At 40.5% G+C, this 20,239-nt stretch overlaps 1 protein-coding gene across 1 annotated transcript in view; it reads left to right on the top strand.

Annotated features, from left to right (window-relative positions):
• The window catches only part of DYRK1A (dual specificity tyrosine phosphorylation regulated kinase 1A), a 138,499-nt gene that overhangs the window by 18,176 nt on the left and 100,084 nt on the right, over window positions 1–20,239 (top strand). The window contains exon 2 of the mRNA XM_074970077.1: window positions 20,056–20,137. Within this exon, the coding sequence (XP_074826178.1) occupies window positions 20,128–20,137 (10 nt within the window). The 5' untranslated portion in view covers window positions 20,056–20,127. The remainder of the gene's footprint in view (window positions 1–20,055; window positions 20,138–20,239) is intronic.

Genomic DNA, 20,239 nt, shown 5'->3' with positions numbered 1-20,239 from the left:
TAATGTCTATTTAACACTCGAGAGAATAACTTTTTAATTGAGAAGACAGGTGTGGTGAAGCCTTAATGTTTGAGACACATTTGAACTATCCAAGGAGTTCTCTAATAAAAACTGGGAAGAGCAGCCCTAATATCTTGAAATTTTAAGGTGAAAAACAAGCAAAATCTTCTTTCTCTCACCCTTTAACCCTTTCTTTTGCGGGAAACGAAACCTTTTAGGCCTTCGTTACAAAGAAGTCAAAGGAAGGGGGAGCAAAACCCCTTCTTTTTATTTTGCAAATCACCTTTACAGATCTGCATAAACATTAACTTGGCTGGACTGCACATCCTGTGTGTGTGTTGTATGTGTGTGGTATACATTTTACAGTAGAAATAGTAACATGTTAAGCTTCACATTTAACCAGTAAAACAGGAATAGAAAATACCACTTACAGGGAGACCAGAGTTTGACTGTAATCTTGTCGGACATTCAAAACACTTGTAAGATCAGCTTTTCCGACAACAAATTCTGTAAAGATGTTATCAACACAGGCTCTTCACTCCTGCCTTTCTCATGGTAGGAAGCACAAGACCCAGGACACTCCCAGATTTAAGACTTTTGTTTCCTAAAGGCAGCAGTAGTGTATTGGGACATGAACCATGCCCCTACTAGTGGGCACATGCTACAATTCTAATTGGTGGCCTTGGAATCTTCTAATCAATAAAGAGTTTCTTGCAGGTGCTGCATCTATTCAGCTGCTGCTCTGGTTCTTTATGCTATCTAGCTTTCACTTTCCTTTGGGTATCCTGTTTGTATGCCTTCCTACTTTCCAGTGAGATCTATTTATTATGCTTTTAAAATAATATCTTTCAGGGTTCTGTAACATTTTGACTTCTTCTAACCAAGAAGCCCTGCTCAGTCTCTGGAAGCGCTCAGTCAAGTCAAGGTTTATGTGCTTTGATGTTTTGCTTTGGTGTCTATATCTCAGCACTGTATTTTTTTCACTAAGCCTTGGTGGTGGTTTTTCCCCCTGCAGGTTCAAAGTTCTCAGTTTCAAAGCTTCCTGCTTTGAGTGTCTTCATTTGCCCTTCAGGATATCATCCATTTCCTCAAGCCTTTAGGAGGAGAGAAAACTGTTCAGTCATTTCAAGCAATGTCTGCGTGACTGAAAAATCTCTCATATATTAGCATGTTCATCAGTATCCTCTTGATCACACAAGTGTCATGGGTAAAGCTTCCAAGCCTACCACAAGAAACCCCCTAGCAATTCCTGCAAGTCCAGCATGAAGCCAACCTGGAGTGCTCCAAATGAAAATCTCTCCAAGTGAAAACATAAGTGGGTCTTCACTGCTAAATGCTGGTACTGCAGTGGCACAGACCCAGCTTCCTCTCCAGGTTGGCCTAATGGGACATCTTCAGCTCTCCACCATAGTGTCTTTCAACATCTCCTCTGCAGCTGGGGACTTTGCTATGTGCTAAGACCTAGCCATTAATTTATCTTTTGGATCAGTGGTTCTGAGCTATGGCTCATTGGATGAGATCTCATTTCTTCATAAGAAGTGCTGAGAGAAGGAGCTGAAAGAGCCAGCAGCCCTCCAGCTCTGAAGGCTGCAGCTTCTTGTTAAGGCACCTGGCATCCTCCTTTCGGTAGGGTTCAGGATAAGGAGATGAGTCAGGAATCCTGATTACTTCTGTGTATTTGGGAACCTGGACAAATCACTCCTTATTTCTGTGACTGTCTTCAAGGTTTCTTCATTATTTCCTTCTTGTCCTATGTTGGGAATTGGCTGAGCTTGATGGGCAATGGGAGTGATTTTTGTACAGAGATCAGCCCCCTCTACACTGGGAGTTGAATCATTTACTGGGCAAAGTATCGGTTCTGACTCCTGAGACACTGTTGATGACCCATAACCCTCAGTTGCATCCACTTGTGTGAGGGCAAGATCTTGATTCTACTGAGACTCAGAAATTGGGCACTTCTAATGCCAAATACTAGGACTTAGAAACTGGGGCACTCTTCAATGCCAGATAGGTCTCCATGGTAGGATACAGTGATTCTACATGTGAGGATTCAGCTTCCCATCAGCTTCTTAAAAACTTGCTACGTCAATTGGCCTTGAGTTAGGGTTGATACAGATATCTGTCAAGGCCTCAGTCAAGTGGCACCTGAGCCAGTAACTCCTCTTCAACACCTCTGTGCCCTTGCACCCGTATTTTGGAACAGCTGATGGTGTGGCAGGTACTTTACACTGCTTCTGCTTTCTTGGAGGTGGTTAGGGGGAAAAAACTCCTCCCCAAGGACACTTCTGGCCACATCTTCCATTCAGCACATTGAAGTATCACCTTATATTCTCTTGTGGCCATGTCCTTTCTCTTGGGCCCTTTTGTGAAACAGAAAAAAGAGGGCCTGTTTCAAAAGTTATCTTTTCCAATCACAATACTTTTTAAGGGAGCATAGTATATATTTACATAAGATGCTCTGCATCTGTAGCATTAGCAGTCACCAAAGGATACTAAGCCCCCTTTCAATAAGCACAAAAAACAAGTTATGAGGGGCTCTAGAGCATCTAGTGATCCATCCATGGTTAGTATCTGCTGGCATTTCAAGGGAGACAAGGGGTGTTCTAATTCCTATGGCCCTGGTCATCTCAGACACCTGGTTTTGAGCACTGTTTGGTAGGGCTCTACAGTCAGGTTTTTACAGAGCCCTTCAGAGTTCTCTCTCTATTATGCCGTCTCCTGCTCCCAGTCACATTCTGTTAAAACTCTTGAGTATCTTATTTGGAAGAGATGCTTTCAAGAAATCCAATTCCTCCTGGTAGAGACTTGTCAACTTTTAGTGTTGTTCCAGGTACTCTTTGGTAATCAAAAAGACAGGAGGTCTCCCACTAATTCTGTATTTCAGGGTCCTCATTCAGTGTTTTGTCAGAGAGATTCAAGTTGGTCATCCTGAAAGAAGATATCCCTGTTGTAGAGCAAAATGATTCGGAATGCACTCTAGACTTTGGACATTTATATGCACTTATAAAATATCTTATCCTTACAAAATTAATAGTGCAACTGCCATATTGTATCTTGCCTTTTGATTTGGCATTAGCATTGTGTGTTTGTATGAAGTGTTTGGTGGTAGTTGTATCTGCTTATACAGAATAACAATTCTAATCCCCCTACTTAAAAATTGGGTAATCAAGGACACTAGTCTGGAGGATGTCAAAAGATTGGTTTACCATTAGGGCATTGGAGGTGCTAGGGTTCAAGTTCAACTACCCAAAGTTTCAATTAGTTTCCATCTGGCAATTGGATTACATATAAGCCTTGCTAAACAAAACTCATCTGAATGCTCTCATGTGAGAGAGCCTCCAGGGGCCTTGAGATCCTACGGGAAACAACTATCACATCTGGGCAACAGGGGTCTTCTGGACTTCCCTGTTCTAATAGCAGTCAAAGGACAAGATTCATTTAGGATTTGAGTTCCAAACACCTCCCATCCAAATTGTGGTGAGCATGGCTGTATCCAGCTGCTCATCACTGTTATGGAAAGGAGCATAGTCCCAAATTCATGAAGAATGTTGAGAGCTGGTATACCAAAAATTAGCCCCAATTTCAAATGTACAGTCTGACCACAATATCATACATAAACAAATTTGATTGTACCAGTTGTGTCTCCAGTGCCAGAAAGCCCTGCAGAAGTGGCAATGGTCTCTGACCTCAAGTGTATTTCTGGTTACCTTGTATCTAGCATGTAGACAGAGTCAGTCCACAGTAGATCTGCAGGAATGGTCTCTGGATTCAAGAGTTATAGTAAATAGTTATCCACTGATGGGGGACATAAGAGGTGGTGCTTTTTGCCACCTGTTTGAACAAGTTATCTGTCTTCTGCTCATGGCACCAAGAGAAGAGTTTGCTGCCCAGAAACATTTTCTCCATCTGTTGGGCTAGAAGGCTTCTGTATGACTTCTCCATCAGTACCTCTTATAATGTGCGTTTTGGCAAAGCCCAGGAGAAACCAAATGCTCAATGATCTTCTTAAGACAAGTTTGGTTTTCAGCTCTTTTATATCAGAGGGCACTACACTTAATCCAGCCCAGGAGCATTTTTCCTGGCAGCTTGGCTCATGTCATGGTCCAATTCCATAGGTACCAGAAGGATTTAGAGTGATAAGTAGAATAGGTTTGAAGAGTGGTGCAAACAGCCCCAGATTTGACCCCTTGACTAATATTGCTCAAACTACATGACAGTTTTACCTCTGTCTGACTTATCTGCCAAATAACTCTGATTGAATTAATCTAATTCAGTTCATGGAATACTCCAAGATAGACCAGTGTCTCTGCAGCCTTTGTTAGGTTCATGTAGTGCTTAATGCTATTAACCTCTAATTAACATCATGCTATTAACTTTTCTTTAAGAAAAAGCCCTTGCGTCATAGGACATTGGCAAAACTTTTTTGAACCATTTAGTGTCTGCTAGTTTAAGATAGACAAGTCAGACAGGAAATAATGCACAAATATTTAACAGTGAGGGTAGTTAACTCAGTTGAACATATCAAGAGATGTGATGGATTGTCTGTTACTTGATGCCTTTAAATTGATTTGATGTATTTCAAAGAAAGATGCTGTAGCTCATCCAGAAGACATGGGCTTGAAGTAGGAACTACTAGGTGAAACTGTATGGCCTGTGTTATTTAGAAGGTCAGACTAAATAATCAAATGGTACCCTCTGGGCATAGTTTTTTCGATAGAATGTAATTTTCCTGTTGGCAGTGACTTCAGGTCACAAAGTGAGAAAGTTTCAGTCTCTAGTGACTGATCTACCTTTTATACCATATTTTACAAGAATAAGATGGTGCCATGAACTCCATCTGAGATTCCTATCCAAAATGATAACAGATTTCACCTTAAGGAACTTATCATCCTGTCAATATGCTTACCATGTCCTTATGGTCATCCCAGTGAGGCTTTTTCCCACATACTCAACCTTTAAAGGTCCTTGGAGTTCTGCTTAATGGGCTAATGCTCTTAGAAATTCCGTCAACTTTTATTTCCTCTGAAACTTTTATTTCCTATTCTGTAGGCAGTGAAGTAAGTCTTTGTGTGTGTATTGTGAGCTCATGCCTTAATTGAAGGGTATGGTTGTTTTACTATATTTACAGGAAGATATTTTAAATCTATAATTAGTCATTGAAGTCCAATGAATGCTTACAAATTAATAACAAAATCCCTACATTTTAAATCGGACTAAAAACTTGCTCATTACTCCATTTAAGGTCAAGAAGTTCTTTTAGAGAAGCTGCAGATTGAGACCTGTACAATTTGCAGGATGAGAAAACTGCACAGTTAGAGCTGAAGAAATCCACCTCTTTCTCCCACTGGAACCTTTTATAAGTCTTGGTTCAGAAATCCCTCTGAGCCAGGGTCCGCAGAACCACAATTAAGCTGGTAAAGTCTTCCAAACAGGCTGAGGAGAGTTTTGATGCTGGGGAATTAAGCTTTCTCACTACTTATCTCCCCCTTCCTGGGATGAAGAAGGGGGCGGGTTTTAATTCTTCTAGCCACCAGAGTTCTAGAGCTGCACAGTAAATAGACCAGTGGTGTCCTTGTCCATGCTAGGACTACTACTTTCCCTGCAGAAGGGTTACTACACTGGTGGAAAATTGGGGGAATTTTTTAGGTTAAAAATTATAATGTAGATTACAGTCATATGAGTGGTTTTACGCTCTCTGGCTGCTGGCATCTACTCATATGCATGCATACAATTTGAATATCCTAGATTACAAAAGTCAAAGAACAATTCAGCTCATTTGTTTACTTTAAATTAGGCTGGGTCTGCACTTAAAACGACTCCTGGGGGAATTCTGTGCCAAAAAAAAAAAAAATTCTGCGCACAATATTTTAAAACTCTGCAAATTTTATTTTTCAAAATAACACTACATAATCACACCAGTTTCATTTATTTTGGTAATTTATTTCAAAATACCTGTCAGCAAGTATGTCTGTAACAATACGGACACGCACAAATTCCACCAGGAGTAGAGAGTGAAAGAAACACCTATGACAACCCGGTTCCTGTTTCTCTGCCCCTTTCCACTCCAGAGCCCAGTCGGGGGGTAAGACACCCACAACCCCTATCCCCAGAGCCCAACCATAGCCTCCTCCCCCCTCCCCCACCCGAGCCCAGCTGCAGGGCCCCTTCTTGCCCTGATACCTGCAAACCTCGCGCCCGCCCCCCCCGCCCAGCCACAGGGCCCCTTTCCCCCCCAGCCTAGACACCTCTCCCTCCCCCCCAGGGCCCAACTGTGGTCCCCCCCCCCAGCTCAGATACCTACCGCTCAGAGCCCAGAGATCCAGAGGGAGAAACAGCCTGATGCTCGGTCCCAGGCTTGTGTAGATTTTCCTGCGTGCTACCGTCTCCTTCCCTCAGGGTGTGCGGGGAACTGCAGATGCCGGGAACCCTCTAGCTCCTTCCCCGTCCCCTGGCAGTGTCTTCTAGGTATGAGTTGGCCTCTGCCGGGTCCTGCGGCCCCTAGTGACGGGCAGCAGAACTGTAGCCCATGGGGGAAGGAAATTCTGCATTCACATTAATTTCTGCAAGATTCTGCATTGTGCAGTGGTGCAGAATTCCCCCAGGAGTAATATAGTTAAGGTGCTCAGGTGTGAAACATCCACGCCCCTGAGTGTTGTATCTATACCAACCTAATCCCTGGTATAGATGTAACTGTGTGTTGAAGAAGAATACTTCTGTTGGCCTAGCTATCGTCACTTGGTTTTTCTACAGCAAGGAAAACCCACTTCTGTTGCTAGGCTGTGTTTTTATTATGGAGTGGAGTTATGCCTGCATAGCTACAGCACTGTAGCTGTGTCACTACAATCCCGGTAGAGTAGATGCAGCCTTACTTAGTCTTTGTCCCCTTTTTGGGTTCCTTGCTAATAATACCAGCCAGCTCATTGCATTGCCCAAGAATACCACAGAATGGGGCACTGCAGCTGTTAATGGGATGATATTGAAGTGTGAAGCTGCCTTACAATGGATCTAGTAAGTTTCTTTTATTCCATGGTATGGTTAAGACCATTTTAAAATTCCTGTATATAGTCTACACAAGTTGCTTGTCTGATGCCATGTAACAGTGGTTTTGAACCTTTTCCCACTTGTGGACCCCTAAAAAATTTTGAATGGAGGTGCTGGACTCCTTTGGAAATTTTGGACATAGTCTGTGGACTCCCAGGGATCTGCGGATTGCATGGTGAAAACCATTGCCATATAAGAAAGTACTGTGGGTTTGTCTTCACTGCAGGAAATTAGCTCGATTTAGTACACTTGGGTTATTAGCCTTGCTCAAGTGAGAGCAACCACATTGCAAAACAATACTCAAGCTACACAGAGTTGATTAGAAGCACAGAGTGATTGAGTTAGGAGATGATGACCTGATGTAAGCTGACCAGCTGCATCCCCACAGCATTACTAGCTACAGCATCAGCAGCACTAGAGTTTCAACCTATCCTAACAGGAGAGCTAGCTTGAGCTAAACCAGTGATACTCACCCTTCATTGGTTCAGGCGCCAAATTAGTGATCAGCATTACTCAAAAGAGCCACAGTAGTGTGAACTTGTTTCATTTACTATTTTTTATATATAATTCTCACAGCAAAATGACTGACCAAGTATTATTTTATCAACTACAGTTGGTTAATAACATAGTAAAAGCATCTCAATTGGTTAATAACTTCGGTTAATAATTAAATCACACAATCTGTATTTTACTATCATGTGCTGAAAAGAGCCACAGGGAGACTCATTAAAGAGCCACTTGTGGTTCTCAAGCCTCAGAGGTCTGAGTGTCACTGAGCTAGACTCAAGTTAGAGACTTTTGCTTGAGGACAGGAGTTGGGTTAGAGGTGAAACTTGAGTTATACCTTGAGCTAACTATTAAGTGAAAAGCCACGGCAAATACCCATTAAAAGGTATTGCTTACTTTTAATCTATAATTTTTTGTGTGCAGAATACTGTAGTAGTGGCTGTGTTTCAGTGGAGTAGAGCATTTTGACATCCTTCAAGATGAAAGGTACTGTATAAATGCCCCCCCTCCCCCAAAAAAAAACAACCCCCCCCCCAGCTCTTCTATAGGGCTTTTCATCAATAGATTTCAAAGCGCTTTACCAAGGAGGTAAGTATAATTATCCTAATTTACAGATGGGTCAACTGAGGCACAGGCAGGTGAAATGACTTGCCTGATGTCATCCAGCAGGACTGTGGGACAGCTGGGAATAAAACAGTCTAAGTCCCAGTCCAGTGTTCTCTCCACTAGCTCAAACTTCCTCCCCATGGTATTTGAGGTATTCTGACACATACCAATACATTTACTTAATTTTTCATAATTAGCACACCACCTGTAAAACAAAACTCAGGGAAGATTCTTTGGGTCAATGATGGAATGGGGGAAAAGTCTTACTGGTTTTTTAGACACATGATATGATGATAGCTGTGCATCTTATTACATAGGGATTTTTTTATATCACTTGTAAATAATTTTTCATTTCTTAGTTTATAATGGTCTGTTTGAGCAGGTTTTTACATTACTCAATCATCTATTCAGAAAGAGTTGCTATGTCTTTTTGATCTCTTGACCCATGTTACAATAATTTTTATCCTTAAAACATATGACAATGATTTGTAATCATCATTACGCAAATCAGGGTCTAAAACTACATTATGTCATTGTGTGGGACTTGTTCTATTCTGTATCAGAGCAGTATCGCAGAACTGCTGCTAGAGCAACAAACTAGTAATTGTTTAAGGTCCAATAGCTCATCTTCCATGTTGGTTAGAAACACACCTATGGACCATTGGAAAGCTGTAGTTCACATGGGTTTATTCACAAAAGTTGACCCTTAAAGTTATGCTATTTTGATTAGCATTTTGTTTTATTACAGTTGATAGAATTTCTACCTGGTTTTTGCAGCTGCCCTTGAGAACCATTGGAGGTTTAGAAAACGGTACCTTCTAAAACTTTGTAATTACAATTGAAGTGTTTGGTGAGGAAAGCTAGATGATGATCTGATTAATAGGTCTGACATTTTGCAGCCTTTCTTGAGTTAGTAGCACTTCATTACAGAATACTGATGGTGAGAACTCTTGTAATACTTCTCGAAACTTTGGTCCTGGACAAACGTTAGTTATTTTCACCCAAAGTAGATTCTCCCATAGCCAAACCCCTTAAAACATCACAGCTGTGTTTATTGAAAGGGACAATGGAAACAAAATTATTACATTATAATTAAAGTACTAGTCAACAACCACCCAATAATGATGTGGTAAATGTATAGATATACTAGTACGTAGTAAAGATTTGTGAGTTGTCGGTGAGTGATTACCTGCCTTTGAACTTGTTTACATTAATTTTAATTTAGGAAGTGCTGGATTAAAGGGACAGTTTTAATTTAAATCTTACGTTTGTCTTAATATTTTTTTCCTGCTGTTATCAATACTCAAAATAACTATAACTCAAAAAGATTAGAAAAAAATGGGGAGGCTCACATCTTTTAGAACTGTTTCTGGCTATCTGCAGTTTAAAGAATTTAGCTGTGGTTTGGTTTGAATTTGGTTTGCATTTTGAAGGCTCTCTTCCCAACCACAAGGACTAAGAACAGTTTTTCTATATGAAATCCTCAATTCTGGAGATCAAATCTACAGCAAAAGATGGATTCTTCAGTAAATTTCACAGCGCAGCGGTAGAATCGCACAATATGTGGAGCCCTACCTAGAATGGGATGAACTGATTTACACTATTCTCTTAAATGTTCTTTGTGGTAATGTAAGATTATGTGTGTGCTATCACACTATACATTTTTAATACATGCAACACAGAAACTAAATATACTCTGTTAGTACAATTACACACAAACTTGTACATCACATACCATCTTCTAAAGAAATTGTGTAGGAAGTACACGTTAACAAGAAAAAGACCAGCCCAGGATTGTTTTTTCAATATATGAAGTAGTTTGAGCAACTTTCAGTATTTAAATAGCTTAAAATATATTCATTTAACACCACACAGAAATAACTCCTACAGCAAAGTATTCAGATTTTAGAAACGTAATTATAACTTGTTTCCGATGTGAATTTGTTATGGAATTGTTTCCAATTATCACATAAACATAACTCTTTAATAGTTGTTGTAATATTCAGTAAGCTCATTAAATGCTGCTAAGACAAGCATGTTGGTTTAAGATTTCATCAGCAGTCAAACAATAGTTCTGAATATTTCAGCTGGGGGATGGGCAGCTGCTGCTGAAGCATCTCTTTGCTTCCAATGCATGGGGGATGGGAATGTAAACAGAGCAGCATGACTTGCTGTTGTAACCAGAATCTTAACTCCATGCTTATAAACCTGACTATATTGCTTTCATTTAACAACATAAAACTCCACTTTCCCCAGTTTTATTGTGCATTGTCTAGTTAACCAATCACTAAAGCCAACTTAACATTTTTATATGTTGTCAGTATAGGAGCATGAAAAAATTCTGCTGGAATTCCATATATCCAGAATCACTAGATTAGCAATAAAGATTTCATTTTTTTCTTGAGATAGTTAGTTAATAATCTCTAGGACGATAGCCCTAGTTAGAAATTTATTCTGTCCTTTGAATAGCTATCAAAAACAGCACTTGCTAATCCTTACAGTTTTTGTATTGTTTCCTGTATTTGAGGTGAAACTAACAAGGGACTAAGTAGTGAAAGCTAATTCTCATTAGAATCATATTAACTGGACAATGTGGGATTTATTTTCAAAATATTTACTACTTTTTTGTGTGAAATGAGGGATAATATGTGGCTACAGAACAGACTTTGAAAAAAATTCAAAATAGCATTACCTGAATTAATAAACAGGCATGGATGGTGTCTTCCTAGCTTCTACTGTGATAGCTACACATCGTATTAGTCCTCACTTTGCCTGGGTTGAACTCAGATAAGAAAGATATGTTTGTGTTGCACAGTAGAGGCTGACTACACATACTGTCATTATCAGAACTGGAGCACAAGTTGAAGTCCAATTTAAAATACAAAAGTGATATACTATGTAAAACTAGTCTCACAAAATTTTTTCACTGCGGGCAAGTAATCTCTTTTGGAACAGTGAGTTAAAATTTTAGTTTTCTCACCATCAGAGTGGTGGTAATGGTGGAGTAGATTTTGTGTTAGACCTGGTAAATTTTCATAACAGTTTTGCAAGTTTCTAAACTTACAGAAGATTTCCCTCAGAAATGTATATAAAAAACTTGCTTTGAATGTACAAAAAAAAAACCTAAATTGAAAGAGTGTGTTATTGGTGAACGATGAGTAAAGGTACGTTTTAGTCACAGGTATTTTTAGTAAAAGTCATGGATGGGTTATGGGCTGTAAACAAAAATTCATGCCACGTGACCGGTCCATGACTTGTACTATATACCCCTGACTAAATCTGGGGGAGGGGGGAAGCCTGGGGGTGCTTGGGGGTGGGGGTGCAGCGGTGGCCCAGGACCCGCTCTGGTGTTGGGGGCGGGAGGGCGGGGAGGAGGAGAAGGGGGTTGGCGGCACTGGCTGGCTCCGCACCTCCCTGGAAGTAGCGACATCCCTCAGCTGCTAGGCAGAGGCGTGGCCAGGCACCTCTGTGCACTGCCTCCTCCCCGAGAGCTGGCACCGCAGTGCCTGGCCAATGGGAGCCGCAGAGGCTGTGCACAGAGCCCCCGGCTGTGCCTCTCCCTAGGAGCCGAGGGATGTTGCCGCTTCCAGGGAGCCACCTGAGCTTAAATGCTCCCAGGGCCCTCACCCCTTCCTGCGCTCCAACTAGCTAGTGCTGAGTGCCTCACCCAAACTCCTGCTGCTGCTGGGTGAGGGGCAGGCACAGCGGCCCTCTGGCCAGCCACACCGGCTGCTGCAGAGGTTGCAGAAAGTCACGGAATGACACACTCGCAGCCTTAACTATGAGTCAGTCAAGTTTAAGGTGAAGTAGAACAGTCTTGAACTGGCTAACACTCAAAGACTGTAGATGTCTGAAAGGGATGCAACCAATTTGAAACCTGCTTCTATTCACCTATTTTAATCCCAGTATTGGTCTACAAAAGACCCACACTAAAATGATCCCATGCACAGTTCTGTAAAATGCACAAAATAACCTAAAAAGAGAATATTTCAGTTGCATAGGTTCTTAACTTTGAAACCTAGAGATGACCTAGCCACTTCAGGTATGCCACTGCTGATTGTTTTAGTTGGAACATCCAGCTAATATGCTTATTCCACAATACCAAACCAACTAGCCTTCACAAACAAGTGCCTTTCCACTGGTTTGAAGACATTTGGATTAGAAGTAAAACGTTTGAAAAGTCAAATAATGTGATCAGTATGCTATTTTCTACTAAATGTTCAATGTACTGTGCACCAAGTATACAAGCAAGCAGGTTGTGTAAAACTGGAGTTGTATATATTGATTTACACATTGATATAAAATGTATCTAGTATTTTTATTTGAATGTTTGATTCTCTGTATACCTTAGATTATGTACTGTTTATTTGGATAAATTTTGCTTTGTACATTAGATAAAACACGTTACACTGTATTTGTGTGTTGAAATATTGGTTGAGTATCACTCTTGTTAGGTCTTTAAGGATGGAAACGAGTATATACTTGATCATAAGCTGGTTCGTTTATAAGCCGACCCCCCCCAAAAAATGGATAAGTAAAAATGGAAAATTTTTATGACCCATTCATAAAATGACCCTATAATTCAGGGGTCAGCAAACCTTGGCTCCCGGGCCATCAGGATAAGCTGCTGGCGGGGGCCGAGATGGTTTGTTTACCTCGAGCATCTGCGGGCACGGAGGTAAATCTAAGTAAACAAAGTGTCCCAGTGCGCCAGGGGACGATGTCTCTGGCCTGGCTGGAGCTGCTCCGGCAGGCTGGGCAGCGCGGCTGCAGCATGTTCCAGTGGGCTGAACTGGGCGGCATGGCCGCAGCGTGCTTCGGCGGGCTGGGTGGCGCGGCCACAGCGTGCTCTGGGGGCTGGGCCAAGCGGCATGGCTGCAGCCTGCCAGCCCCAGAGCTGCTGCTGCTTCGGAGGCTGGGGGGAGAGCAGTGTGGCCAGAAGTGGAGAGACTCTGTCCCCGCCTCTTCCCTTCTGGCTCTGCTGGCTGTGCTGCCTTTCCTGGCTCCCTCTTTTGGGGGGGTGGGCGGTGTCCCTCTCTATACCCGTTCATAAGGTGACCCCCTTCTCTGGTGCTTCCCTTTTTTACTAAAAAAAATTCGGCTTATGAACGAGTATATACGGTACTTTTAAAATGTATTATAAACAAAATATACAAAGATTTTAAATGCAAAAATCTGCGAATGCATTCTTATGGTTGAGGTTTTATTGTATCTTTTTAGTTCCATTTATACATAAAAATGAGTGCCTATGCCATTGCCCCAGGCACCCTTGAAAGCAGTAAAATATACAAATGTACTTTTTAAATGCACGAGAATCAAATTCATTCACCGTTATACAAGGCACTGGTGAGACCTCATCTGGAATACTCTGTGCAGTTCTGGTCTCCCATGTTTAAGAAGGATGAATTCAAACTGGAACACGTACAGAGAAGGGCTACTAGGATGATCCGAGGAATGGAAAACTTGTCTTATGAAAGGAGACTCAAAGAGCTTGGCTTGTTTAGCCTAACCAAAAGAAGGCTGAGGGGAAATATGATTGCTCTCTATAAATAGAGGGTTTAGCTGATCGCCATATTTGGGGTCGGGAAGGAATTTTCCTCCAGGGCAGATTGGCAGAGGCCCTGGGGGTTTTTCGCCTTCCTCTGCAGCGTGGGGCACGGGTCACTTGCTGGAGGATTCTCTGCACCTTGAAGTCTTTAAACCACGATTTGAGGACTTCAGTAGCTCAGACATAAGTTGTGTTTGTTACAGGAGTTGGTGGGTGAGATTCCGTGGCCTGCTTGTGTAGGAGGTCAAACTAGACGATCATAAGGGTCCCTTTTGACCTTTAAAGGCTATGGCTCCCACAGCAATTATAAATGGCCGCTTTTCACACATGTATCTTGTATTACTGTGTATTATCGTAACTTACATGTATGTATTGGACAATAAAAGTTAAGATTTTATACTGTAATACCAAACTGTATGTTCAAGGTAGTTACAGTTGCTTGTAAGAACCATAATTTTGAATTGCCTCTGTAGTACATATTCAGGATCCTGTCCTAGAAAGTAAGGGTAGATACAACTTGCAAGATTGGGTCCTTACTGTTGAAATTTTGACATATTAGTAATTCTTGGCATTTTATTTATATAGTACTTTAAATGGAAAACAAACTGTATTTATGTATGATATCTTTTTAAATTTGGCAGATTGTTTCCTATAATATGTCTGCATGAACCAACATCATTGTCATCGTAGCTTCAAGAATAGGCTGCTGCAGATATAGAATAAAGGAGCACAAGAGTGATTTTCTGTTTGGTTCTACACCAATATCTGGTCAATTGTATGTTTGCTAGGTGGTTTGATTTTGCTGTTTATGTACTCTTGGATGTTTCTACTCTAAGAACATAAGAATGGCCATACTGGCTCAGACCAGTATTCCATCTAGCTCAGTATCCTGTCTTCCTGGCATTGGCCGCTGTTGGTGCTTCAGAGGGAATGAAACAGAACAGACAATCATTGAGTGATCCGTCCCCAGTTGTCCACTCCCAGCTTCTGGCAGTCAGAGGCTAGGGACATACAGGGCATGGGGTTTTAAGAATGTATGCTTCTCACGTTCAGGTAGGCCTGTTGTTATCAATGTATCAAGGACTATTGATCTAAATGTTGCACGTTTTTGACTACTGTTCCCTATATCTGTAAGGAGGAATATAGGGGTTTCTTGTATGCTTCAGGAGAATTGCTATTAGAAGTTACAAAATAGCCTTTCTGTGGAGAATAGAGGTCCTTCCAGAAGCTGCTGTTAAGATAGACAGTCTTTCAGTCCTTTATGAAAGCTTCTATTGAGTCTTGTGCAACAGTATTGAGCAAAGAAAGTTAATCTGTAATAATAAGTAAAAAATTCTAATAAAAAAAATCCATGTAGCCCTGTTCATTCATGCAGAGTTTTGTGTATGACAAAGATACTTGATCCTTTAAAAACTTCTATTTAAATTTGTTCTCAGAGGAATGTTTTGATTGTTATAGAGCAGGGATTGGCAACCTTTGGCCCGCGGCCCGCCAGGGTAAGCCCCCTGGTGGGCCGGGTCAGTTTGTTTACCTGCTGCGTCCGCAGGTTTGGCCAATCATGGCTCCCACTAGCCGCAGTTCGCCGCTCCAGGCCAATGGGGCTGCAGGAAGTGGTGCAGGCTGAACTTACCCTGACGGGCTGCGTGCCAAAGGTTGCCAATCCCCGTTATAGAGCAACAGTGAAGCTGTGATGAAAATGTTTTCTATGGTGCTAATTATAGTTCATGAACTCCGTTGCTTGCTTTCTGTCTTTTGTCCTATCCAGTAGTAAAATGTAGTACTTTAAACACTACATGCTCTAAATTTCTTTTTTTTAACAGTTAAAGTAGAATTTTAACGTGTGTTTTAAAGTATCAAGTTTTAGTTCTCCAATACACCTACAGATTTAAAATTATGAAATGTGGGCTTTTAAAATTATTATTATATTAGTACCTAGAGACCTTAGTCTGGATGGGTATGCCATTGTGCTCACATGTAGTAAGAGGTGGTCCCTATCCCAGAAGCTCAGTTTAATTTGAGACCCCATGCAATAAGTGAATTTGACATACAAAAAAGAAAATGGGGAGGGGGATGAAGACTAAGGGTAATTAAAATGACATCATAGCATCACACAATTTAATGGTGCCAAATCATTTTACTTCTTAAAAAAAAAAAAAAAATTAAAATTTAGTCATCCTGACTCATGCACAATCTACCTGTTGTTGGTTAGCTGATTTCTTATAGAGGTCACAGCAGAAGTATATTCTGAGGAAGGTTTCAAAGGAGGAGAGATTGCTCCTTAACACCATTCATTAAAAAAAGAAAAATGTGGAAGAAATCATTGTGAGAGATGCTGACAAATAGGCAAATGAAGGCTGGTTGGGTGAGGGACAGTATAGGTTGGTCTACATTACAGAACATTATCACTTTTTGCGTGTTGTTGTGAAGAATAGTTAGATAACATGTTGACCACAATCTTTTTATAGCATATCCTAGGATGAATTGTGTTCATCAGTATGTAAGTACATTGAGTAAATATTTTGTAAGAAAAATGACCCCCTAGTTGAGTTTACTATGGTGGAGAGGGGAGCAGTGGAGGGATTTAGAGTAGAGTGATCCAATCAGAATGACTGGTAAGGAAATTGAACCTGTCAGTTACATTGCTCCTCTATGATCCATTAAAAATATATGTGTTGGGGACATTAACACAGAGGTGGGTCTCATTTTTTAGGTGAATTGTAAATTTGCTGAAGAAAGCATTTGGGGGTGGAGGGTGGCGTGGAAGCTATTCAAATTCAGGTTGAATTTGGTGAATAGTTTTGGTCAAACCAAACCAAAACCCAGAAAACCAAAACTTGACTACTTGTTTTGGGGAATTGTTGAAATGAAAAGTTTCAACATTTGTGAATTGGATAATTTTGGCTTTTTATGTTGAATTGACTTTTTGTTTCAACTCAGCACATTCTAAACTTTTTGTTTGTTTGTTTTTTTGTTTGTTTTTCAACTTGGTGATAAAATTTTTTAAAAAGCAGTGTTCATTTTAAACTGATCCTCCCCCCCCCCCCCCATTTTTTCACTTTGGTCACCAAAACAAAAAAAATCTATTATTCCCTCAGCTCTACAGAGGAAGCAGCAACAGTAATTAAGTTGAGAGATAAGAGCCTGAACAAACGTTTAACTGTATTAGTATTAGAGGATTGATGAAGGCTTACATCTGATCTATGGTGACCACTCTTGTCTCTTGGTTTCAAATCAAATGAAGCTTCTTAAATTAACTCTTTTTGCTTGTAGTGTCATGCTCAATCCTTTGTCTTCACCCCCCTTTCCTATCTCTTTCCTAACTACCCTTGTTTCTTTCTGTTCTTCCACAATTGCTTCATTTCCTATTTTCAATTCTTCTCCTTCTACTTTGGTAAAGTAGGTCATACTGGATTACACACTAGTCCATGAAATCTGAAAGTGGTACTTCTCTTGAGGAGGAAGTTGGTTTACTCTCTTAATGACCTAACAAAGAGTGTGGTGAGGGAGATTCCTTCTGGATTCTTGTGGTGATCATGTATGTTGTGACTCATGAGTCCATGTGCCTCTATTTTAAATTATGCAAAAACGTATCTATTGTTGGTCACAAAACTATCTGGCCCCTTTTTAAAACTAGCACTTTTTTTTGTATGTGACCCTCTGTGGCTTTCAGTTTCAGAGGTTAAATAAGCGGGGGGGGGGGGGGGGAGGGATAGCTCAGTGGTTTGAGCATTGGCCTGCTAAACCCAGGGTTGTGAGTTCAATCCTTGAGGGGTCCGTTTAGGGATCTGGGACAAAAACTGGGGATTGGTCCTGCTTTGAGCAGGGGGTTGGCTAGGTGACCTCCTGAGGTCCCTTCCAACCCTGATATTCTATGATTCTATGCATTATTGAAAGTCCTAGACAGTTCTTTGATATTCCTGATCCTAATCGCATACCTTTCTGATGTTAGTGTTTGGTAACTTGAAAAAGTTTGGAACAGTGTTAAGGAGATAATATTAAAACAAATATGCTGGATTGCAGTTGTTGTGGCTGCTTGGTTACATCCACCCACTTTATAACTGTTGATTTCCTTTTCCTAGGACTTTACATTTGTTGTTAGTGAATCTCCCGTTATTGCCTGCAGCTCCGGTCTGCTCTAATCTCGCTGGATTGCTTTAGAATTTTAATATGTGAGAGATACTCTTCCAATCTGGTGTCTTTTGCAAATTTGATCGTGACTGAATTTTGCCAGACACATCACAAAAAGATACGCAGCCATGCAGGATTCAGAGAGGGATGTGCGCGCTTTTTTAAAAATAGCGTAGAAGGGTACTGGAATAGTTTGCAATTAATGGAAAGCATAACTATTTGTATATGAACAATCTGTTCACCACTGAGACAGAATCAGTTATGTAAAACTTGGAACAGTTCTGTAAGATGCAGATTGAGAACGCCTAAATTTTACTGGATGTTGTAATTTTATAAAGTTATTACTTTTTCTTGTATTATGGGACAGAGTAAGTAAAGAGGAGAGATTGATCAGTATCACTTCAAACTTTTTTGATTCCCAGTCCCATTACCCAGGAGACCATGCTCTCTTGTGGTGTAGCAGTCAGAGTTGGGAACGATACTTCAGATCATGGAGTACCATTATTCAGTATATCATATTTTCTCTTCCTTTAATTCATACAAGTGCCCATTAGCTTTATATAATTGTTACTTTACACAGGGCAAGTATCTTTACTCAGCTATCAATGAAGACCTCAAAATTTCTTTCTTTGGTGAAGGGCACTAGCTTAGAGCCTGTTGATGTGTTTTCATTTTCATGTGCCATGGTGGTGAACACTGCATACGAGTCCATTTGCGTGTCTCATCCTCGCTAGTCTTTATGAAAAGAAACTGTTCAGTGTCAGACTTTTACCAGTTTGCCACCCAACTCTATCCTTCAGAACAACACAAGTTTCTCTTTTGTCATTATTGTAGTATGCAGCTCTCTCACACCCACTACACTTTTCAATACCTCTCACTGGCCCACTTTTTCTCTGCTTTAAGAACTTGGGTGCAACCGTAAGCTGATTTTGCCATTTTGTTGAATTCCTCTGAATGATTTCACGTTTCACAAAACTTTTGCTGTAAGAAGTGCTGGAATATGTAGGAAATGCATGAGTATGTTTCCGCTTGTAGACCAAGAAAGTTTATAAAGAGACTAAAAACGTAGTTTCATGCTTGAAAACTGAGCAGGTTGTGGTGGCATAAATTATGACAAGACGAAGTTCAGTAGGCTTAGTTTTCTTAAGAAAATGATTAGTTATTAATTTTGAAAATTAATATCTCAGGAAGTGCTTGAATACTGACTTGGTGTTCTCAGAGGATGCAACGTAGAATAGAGAGAAACTTGCTTGCACTGAATCTGAATAATGCAGATTTTGCATATCAAAACAATTAACCAGTTTAGTAATTCAAAACAATGTCATCTAAAATACTGAGTTCTTAAGTATTTTGATATTTTGCATAGGTTGCATAGTAAGTAAAGGCCACATATCTTGGAGCATATTTTGAAAATGGGCCATTCTTACAAAAAAAATGTCTGGTTCTTTGTAGATACTTTCTGCTCCTTATTTTTGTTGGAGTAACAGCTTTCTTCCTTACAGCTCACCTTTTCTTTCTGCTTAATCTTGTTGTGAAGTCATAATTCTTTGGTTCTGAAAATATATTAATATTTAGAAATGATGCTGAATTAGATCATTTATCATGTGAGATCAAGCAGAAAAGCTGGACTATATGAGGGAGATCCCTCCTTACACTAGATGCGTCTGTGAGCTTTCTGTAGTGGTGATTCAGTAAAGTCATACAGAATTTTAACATTATTTATTAGTTTTACAATATTATTGTAGGCTTATATAACACTTAACATCCAAAGATATCTAAGAGCGTTGCCAAGGTGGGTAAGTATTTCCATAGAGGAACAGATTAGCTAAGAGTCTGATTATTCAGTGGTGCTGAATTAGAGGTGGGAAATGGAGGGTGAGCAGCATCTCTGAAATTTGGGCACTGTCTGATTTGTCACTGACAGTTGGGAATAGAACCCAGGTCTCCTGATTTCTAGTCTTTTATACAGTAACAGCTAGGCACTTCTTCCTCCCATGTAAATATATGATTTCTTTGAAGTTGTGTATGTCTTGCACTAGCACCTAGAGGCCATGACCAGTGACTAGGGCCTCGTTGAACTAGGCACTGTACACACACATAACAAAAAGACTGTTCTGTCCCCAAAGATTTTAAAGTCTTAGATCCTTTATTAGAAATGGATTATCAGGGTAATTGCATCTTGTATTTTTGCCTCTTGTTTTAATCTATTTTTCTACATTTTACAGTGTTGTGTTTTGCTGCTGGACTCTCCCCTGCCACCCACCCCCACAGGATGATATGAGACTTGAAAGAAGACGATGCATACAGGTGATCCTAGTTTTGAAATTCCTGCAGAAAGATAGATCTATATTGTTATTTTGATTTCTATTCTTCCTTTGGATTTTTTTCCTACGCCCCAAAACTGCATCA

This window comes from Natator depressus, chromosome 1, assembly GCF_965152275.1.
Source record: "Natator depressus isolate rNatDep1 chromosome 1, rNatDep2.hap1, whole genome shotgun sequence".
Lineage (NCBI taxonomy): Eukaryota > Metazoa > Chordata > Testudines > Cheloniidae > Natator > Natator depressus.
This window is presented reverse-complemented; position numbering and strand designations above follow the sequence as displayed.